This window comes from Vigna umbellata, chromosome 8 (assembly GCF_029865625.1).
Source record: "Vigna umbellata cultivar VRB3 chromosome 8, Vumbellata_1.0, whole genome shotgun sequence".
Lineage (NCBI taxonomy): Eukaryota > Viridiplantae > Streptophyta > Magnoliopsida > Fabales > Fabaceae > Vigna > Vigna umbellata.
In genome coordinates this window covers 39,983,763-39,992,176 of record NC_142172.1, presented here as the reverse complement: position 1 = coordinate 39,992,176, position 8,414 = coordinate 39,983,763, and the positions used below count along the sequence as shown (strand labels likewise).

At 32.7% G+C, this 8,414-nt stretch overlaps 1 protein-coding gene across 1 annotated transcript; it reads left to right on the top strand.

Moving 5' to 3' along the window:
• Positions 1 to 4,426: 4,426 nt before the first annotated feature.
• ATPQ (ATP synthase D chain) lies at positions 4,427 to 7,330 on the top strand. Its single transcript, XM_047320450.2, has 5 exons — positions 4,427 to 4,674; positions 5,127 to 5,208; positions 6,604 to 6,668; positions 6,801 to 6,887; positions 6,967 to 7,330. Exons 1-5 carry the CDS (start codon positions 4,504 to 4,506, stop codon positions 7,066 to 7,068), a joined length of 507 nt encoding a protein of 168 aa, XP_047176406.1. The 5' UTR covers positions 4,427 to 4,503; the 3' UTR covers positions 7,069 to 7,330.
• The last annotated feature ends 1,084 nt before the right edge of the window (positions 7,331 to 8,414 follow it).

The window sequence follows — 8,414 nt, the reverse complement described above, 5'->3', positions numbered from 1 at the left end:
AAACATATTACTTAAATATTCCATTTAAAAAATGCAATAAAGTTCAAACTCACTGTTGTGATTAGCAGTCTTGTATGGAAGATTTTTTTTAATAAATAATTATAATAGTACAAGAAGAACAATTCCAAACTCGTATTTTACTAGATAATGTTATGCATAATGAATAATTTGTTATCATTTAAGGCAAGTTATAATTGACACTTTTTTTGTTTAATGAGATTGGTTGTTTAGAAGTTTAAAAAAAATATATACTGATATGTAACCACAAACTATCATAATTATTTATTTATTGTTATAATAATTATCTTAATAACATTAAATAACTTCTTAATCGTGATTTATTGACAAGAATGATATGCTGTCATTTTCTTATTATTGTTTTCTAAAGTCATGCATCATTCCATTTTTATGAATAAAATGTTAGCGTGCTACATTGCATGAGCATGAAGAGTGGATCATGCTTAAAAAATAGTGTGTGAAAGGAGATATATGCTTTCTGGGCTAAATAGAGAATGAAACAAAGATAGGTTTGACAATAATCCCAGAAGTTGGAAAGAACATTGCAACAAATAGGAATAAAATAGCTATGTAATTATAAAGATAAAAGAAATATAATAAAGAATTTATTTTTATTGGTGAGTCTCTAATAAGATCAGATTCTATGATAAAAGTGACTCTAATAAAATCATTTTCTTATAACTTCCTGTTTTTTTCCTATGTCAATTTGCATTTATATATCAAATCATCAATAACTTCCTATGGTTTTCCATATCAATTTATAATTAAGTTATTGAGATTGATAATCAATACATGTTAATGTTAAAAAATAAATATTACCTTTTTTACCATAAAAAATATAAAAACGATAAAAAAATATATTTAAACTCGTGTTAGGTTTAATATTTGTCATTACCTTTAGCTGAAGTAAAAAAGAAAATTAGTGCTAACTTAAAGTGGATTAAATTAATGAAGTATTTACGTAAATAACAGCGACCAATTCGTATCTTGAATTTCATATATTTTTATCTTTAAAATGTAAAATCAAATATATAACGTATGTTCTTAGTCTATATTTATTCCAACACTCATGATAGTACTACCCGAATAAGGCAAGACAAATTTACTACGAAAGTTAATCTTAACTTCCAGAAAAACCACAGCTTTTCTTCTATATTTGTCATGAATCTTGCATCTGAAAAACAACTCATCAGTTGCGTATATATGTTTTCCTAAGTATCAATGAACCATGATGTTTTTTATGAACATTTCCATATCTTGACTAATCTCATGTTGATTCCTGAACAAAGCGCATGGAATCAGTGTATATTCATATTTCAGTGGATCAAACTACATTAATTGTTCGTGTCGTAGGATGAATCATTCACGTAATCTCGTAATCCTCAGTTGTCTTGTTAGACTCACTTCACATGTCTCCTTGTCCAAGTCCATAACGCATATACTAATTTGAGTATTTCTTGGTCCTGTGCTTCCCCCCGAGCACGGTAGCACGAACAACCATCGTCAAACGAATGCTAGCAAAATGGAAATATGAGGTATCTAGAAACTAAAAAACACGAATTGACCACTCAAGTTAGCAAAACTTGACCTGCAACAATGCATATGCCGTTAATTAGCAGCCTTCATCATCATGGTTTTTTCCATCCTCATCTCCAATTAGTATCTATATGCAACTTCTTATTGTGTGAAAACCTTGAATTTGGGAGAAGAGGTCAGGGCATTGTTATTTTTTATTTATATTTATATATTCATATAATTTTGGATATATATATTTATATATATATATATATATATATATATATATATATATATATATATATAAGACCATTTAAATACTATTTTTTCATTTCATTATCTGAGAAGCCTTTTTAAAGATAAATAGTTTCACACTCCAAAGTGACAATACCTTAAATGTATGGTGATTGATCCTAACAATAAATTTTGTGGACTTGGGTTTGAAATATTGACGTCCACCGTGAGCTGATAACGAGGTTCTAAGACGAACTCTCACATCTAATAGTCTCATATAGTTTAGGAGTCAATGTTTAAGACAATTTAAATACTACCCTCCGAGACGTCTTTTAAAGATAAAACTGTGATAAAGTTCCACATTTCAAAGGGGATAATATATTAGATGTATGGTGATTGACCCTATCGATATCACTTTGTGGACTTGGGATCGAAACATTAGCATCCACCATGACTAGGGTGGCAAAAAAATCCGTGCTCGCAGATATCCACAGATAAAATCCACGACGGATAGTTGGTAACCGCGGATATTTACTACCCACGGGTTGCTGGTAGCGAGTTTTTTAATACCCGCTTATAAACGGGTCGGGTGCGGGTATTATACTATCTGTATCCGCGAATATCCTCTACCCGCAAAAAATAAAAATAAAATTTTAATTTATATTTTATTAAGTTAAATTTAATTAAAATTAACATTAATTTATATTTTATAAGGTTAAATATAATTAAAATTAAAATTTAATTTATATTTAATTTAATATATATTATATTTTATATATTTTTTGTAATTTTATTTAAGTTTTATTATAATATTTTATAAAAATTTATTTTTTTAAATATTTATGGGTATCCACAGATATCCACGGGTATCTTTTAAGCTGATATCCGTGCGAGTAGCGGGTTGGATAATGGGTGAATTTTTTTTTGTTGGGTCGGGTTGCGGGTAGGCACTATCCGTATCCGACCCAATCTGTTGTCATCCTAACCATGAGTCAATAACGAGATTCTAAGACAAACCCTCCCGTTCAATAGTTTCACATCGCTTAAAAATTAATGCTTAAGACAATTTAAATACTCATTCCACCTTCTGAAATATCTTTTAAAAATAAAACTGTAACATAAATTATTCTTTAAAAGAGACAATAGCTCAAATGTAGAATTAATCTTAACGATGTCACTCAACCAATTTCGTATTGAAACAAATTAATATTTAATATATAAAAATGAAGATCAAATAACTTCTCTAAGGTGGCATGATGATTTCGGAGATATTATTTGTGTTAGTTATATCTCCACCACTTCTCATTGCCCATGTATTATTTTTTCTTATATACTTGTCATATTCTACCCCGTCAAGAAAAGTATGACTAGTAACGGTACTTGTTCAAGTTGGTAACTTAGACATGGAGTCAAGAGCATGTTCTTGTACTCAACCAGGTCATACAACATTAAAAAAGAATTAATAATTAATGTTGAGTGGAGAAGACATGTTACATGATCATGGACTAATCATAATATCTACGTAACGTTTTCGGAAAGAACTAAGTAATTAATAAATACATAGCAACAGTAAGCGGTGTTGGAAAGTGATTTGTATCTGTCTCATAAGCCGACAAAAGCTCATAACTCAAAATAACCTTCTCAACGAACTGATATTCTGAAAGAGCAGTGTAGGGTTGTGGTTATTCACTTTCTACGTGTGTGAGAAGACAATGATAATAATTAAAGGTTGTTGTTGTATTTATTTTGTTGTTGGTCCCAAGTAGGGTCTTGCAAAAGCAATAAAGAGGAAAAGAAGCAATGGTACATCCAGGCCCAATGCAGCGATACAAGAATGTACAACTAAAAGACACCCAAAATGCACATGCTTGCTTACGTTGCTTTAGAAAGAAAATCTAAACCTAGATACCACTCTCGCACGCCTAAAAGCACACTCTCTTTTCGTATCCTTTGTCTCCATGTCTTTTATTTATTGCTTCATCATTGCTTTGGGCCTTTCAACACTTCTTTTCTTTTCACACCCTCCTGCGCTAATTTTCACACTTGTTCAAACGACCACAAATGTTTACGCAACTTTCAACAATTGTTGTCTCTTGTGCAAGACCCTTTTTGATAACTCCTAAACTGTTTTCAAGCACCAAACATTACAAGTGGTAATATTTTGTATTTGAAAGTTCACAAGTTAGAACCAATTTAATCAAACTTGATAAATATGTGTTTGCCTCAGTCTCTCTTACTATGCGAGTGAAAATAACGAGGTATTTACTCGGCTACTCTATCTTACATTCTCCTCCTTCTCTTACATTAATAGTGTCATGAGTGTTTCTCCCTAGTTTGTGAATACTCGTTGATTTTACTGCATGACATATTAAGATTGAAAGTTCAATAATTATAAGGTTTAATGATAATTTAATCAAAATAATTAGTTATAAAAAAGTTCAATTTAGCAAACGCGGATTGATATCGAGGTCGAACATAAGACAGTAGAATAGGGGTTAATTTAGTCATTTGAAAAGCTTAAAAGGAGGGGATGAACTTAGTAGTAAGTGGGTGAGAATAAGAGGACCAACAACTGTATTTCTATGACATAGTGGGCCGGCCCTATAGAACCCGGCCCAGACGAGGAAGCAAGGTAATGAATGATAGGAGGAGGGTGTGAAAGGGAGAACAGCGAGCACAGCAACGAGAAGGGGAATTGGAATCGTGTTTGGGGAGAAGAACATCGCAGGGAAAAAAATGAGCGGAACGGTGAAGAAAGTTACCGATGTGGCGTTTAAGGTGGGAAAAAACATTGATTGGGATGGAATGGCGAAGCTTCTCGTCTCCGATGAGGCTCGCAGGGAGTTCTCGAATCTTCGTCGCGCTTTCGACGAGGTTAACTCCCAACTACAAACCAAGTTCAGTCAGGTCGCCTCTCTTTCCGATCTCTCTCTCTCGCTCTCGCTCTCATTACATTATGCAGTGGATTTGGGATGCGAATTTCTGTGTTAATTCTTAGATGTTAGATCGATTGGATAATTAGGGCTCGTAATTGATTTGCAGCGATTATATTTCATTTCGCTTTCTGTTTTAAATATACACGTTTAACCTAATAAGCTAATCCAAATAAACATATACTGTCTCTTCTTCCGAATAGTTGTAGTAATGATTTTTGGATTATTTTTATGAACATTAAGGTCCCTGTTATGTGAATGTTTGGTCAAGCGCTTTTGCGTCGTGTTTTGAACGAGAGCGCTTTGCGATTCCCATTGATCGTGTGATAAACTAACTAGTTAGATGCTTGTTGTAGTTGATTATTTTTTTCGTTTTTTTAAGTTATCATTTTCAGGCATTGCTTAGTTGTTTATTACATTCTGCAGGAACCTGAGCCCATCGACTGGGATTATTACAGGAAAGGCATTGGCCCTCGTTTGGTAGACATGTACAAGGAGCATTACGAGAGTATGTTTATGAATTCCATGGCCAATGCTATTAATATGTATATATTTAGATTTATTAACGATACCAGTACCGGGTAATGTGCTTGACTGATTCTTAGGGGCGATGATGACATCATTGAATTTAAGGTTTGTAAATTTAGTTTTTTGTCATGCACTTACTCTCCTCCATGAACCAAGACTCTAGAGTCTGGCTCAACCCCAATGAAACATTTTTTACTTCTCCATTTCTTCCTATGTTATGTGCACACCAGTTTCCATCATGGGTTGCAAAAAAGTGCTCCTTGTTCTACACTGGTTTACATTTTTATTTGCAAGTCAGTGCATATATGGTAAACTATTCTACTCTCTTTTATTCTTAGTCATTTTATTCCGTCTTTCTCTCTCTTTTTCAATTTATTTCTTTTTTGTAAAAAGAAATGATTGTAGAAACTCTATATAGACAAAATTTCGCAAATAATATTGGATAGAAATTTGGAAAAATTCAAATAGGTAGTTGACTAGACATCCTCCAAACTTCCATAACATTCTTTTGTTAACCAATTTCCTCATGTTATAATGTACTTTCCAATGCGTGTTAAAACCTATATTCTAGTGATACATAGAATCTAGTGTTCAAAGTGTAGTATAGAGATTATGGGACTGGTTATTTTTTTGTTTGAATCACAATTTGTAAAAGGAAGAGCATACGAAACAATATGCTACTCAGCTGTGGCGATATTTTGCCTCCCCTTTCACATTTAAATATACCTATGTACTAGGGACTTGGATTTGGAAAATGGATGCAGTTTGATTTTGATATAATATCTCATCAATTTCTAATTCTTGTAGCCACTATTCAAAATACGCATAAGCCTTGCCCTGTAGTTTCCTTATATTATGAGCTATTGTGGAATGGATCATGCATTTGATTTTTTTTTATTGAAAATCTCACTGAATTCCTGTATGTGTGTGTCTCTATACAAGTAGTCTATCAAGTGAGATAGTTTGAGAGGTTAATGTAATTGTTGAAGAGCCTGCATTGATTAAAAATAATGCCAAATTATCCTAGTTAAGTTTGTTGGATATATTGTGTTCGCCTTTGTCCCACGCCCGAGATGTTGAACCCTTGGCATTTGGGAGTAAGTTGAAGAGCCTACATAGACTAGATATAAGGTTGAATCATGATTATATATATGTGTGTGTGTGGATGAGTTGGTTTTTGTGAAGTTAAATTAGGCTTAATTTCACTTTCTTAAAAGTAATCATGACAATTCTACCTTGCTTTGGATGGTCTAAATTAATTTGATATGCCCCATATATGTGCGTGTTCACAACCAATATTTTATAAATTTACTCTTTTACCTACCATTAATTCAAATTTTATTGTTTGGTTTGATGCCCTTGCCCTGTTTTGCAGGCATTGAGGTCCCCAAGTTTGTTGACACAGTAACTCCTCAGTATAAGGCTAAATTTGACTCCCTGGTAAGAACTTAGTCAAATTGTTAGTTATTATTTTGTTTAAATTTCTTACGTCCTAAAAAACATTTTTACTCATACATTACATTTACAATTATAATTTCCTGATTTATTATGTTTGCTGTTGTTTGGCTGCAGTTGATTGAGCTTAAAGAAGCAGAAGAGAAATCTCTGAAGGAGTCTGAACGTTTGGAAAAGGAAATTGCTGATGTACAAGAGTTGAAGGTAATAGATAGCCTCATAGATTTCACAGTTTTATAGGATTTTTAATAAAATTCTCACTTTTTTTTCTTTTTTTTCCCAGAAAAAGCTCAGTACCATGACGGCCGATGAGTACTTCGAAAAGCATCCCGAGCTGAGAAAGAAGTTCGATGATGAGATCAGGAATGATAACTGGGGCTATTGATTTTCAATTAGCAAAACGTCAGAATTTGATGTTTTCCTTGCTGGTTCAATAAAAACAACTACATCTATTTCTTTGTAACTCGGTTCCCTTTTTCAGTTAAAAGGTTTTTGATATACAGTGTCGAATTTTTTGTGGTACTGTAGTTAATCACATACGATTTCACCTTAAAGTGCAGCTTTGGTTGTCCAAAGAAACTGATATCTTGTGGTTTCCGTTCCGAGACAATGTCAAGAAAACGCTACTCTGCGATTGTCGTTATAAATATGTCTGCCCGTTAAAGAGATTTTAATTTATGTTAAAAGTTTGATGGCATCATCAAATCAAGCATTATACTTCAGCTCGATATTCCATAGGTCGACAGATTCGGGTTAAAATGTTACATGGGATTTGTACTGTTGATAAGAATGATAGATAAATAGGTATAGTTTGGTAATGTGAAATGCCAATACTCCATCTATCGGAATGACTAGCAGAATATAATTTGTTCTATCATGCATGAACGAAGGTGACCATTGATTGCTGAAACAGAAGAGGAAACATTCGCCTCATTAACTATTAAAAGTAACTCATCTTTATGAATATAGATTAGGTGGTGTTTCACTTGTATTTTTATTTTCTCACTTAAGGAATGTCTATGCGTTACCTTTCTATTTTCTGTTAGTATAGGATCGTTTCTTCTGTTGCATGGTTCTCCATCGTTTACATACGCCATTCAACTCTTTTTATAGCTGTCATATCCTCTTCTGTTTTCATATATTCACAGATACAGCACTTTCACGTTTTGTTTCTTCTCTCTCTTAACCTTACATTTTCTCCTGGGTCAAATATTCATAGAAAAGTTCTTATCAAGTTTATTTTTCATACAATTGATTGTACTAATTATTTTTTCAGCTCTCAAACGATACCTGTACTTTCTAAAGTGTATTAAAGAAACTCTACATTCTTTTCGCAGAACATCAGAATGTAACTTCAATACAACAATCTCTTCTCCAAAATCACAAAAACATAAAATCTCGAGAGAAGCATAAAGAACAAACACATAATACATTATTAGAAAGTGAGTTTTTAAGCCTAACTCATCCCAACAAAAGGGTTTTTAAGCCTAACTCAACCCATGGTTCTGATACCATATTAGAAAGCAGGTTTAAGCCTAACTCAACTTCACAAAACCAGCTTGTAAGGTGAGGTTTACACCTCACTTATATATTATAATTTGACCTTATTTCTAGTCGATGTGAAACTTCGAATATACATATAGAAGAAACAAAATCGAACTGTGCAATTCTTTTTCTATAACGTTCAGATGTTTTTTTCTTACAATCATAGGATGGGGAGTGTAAAGAGTC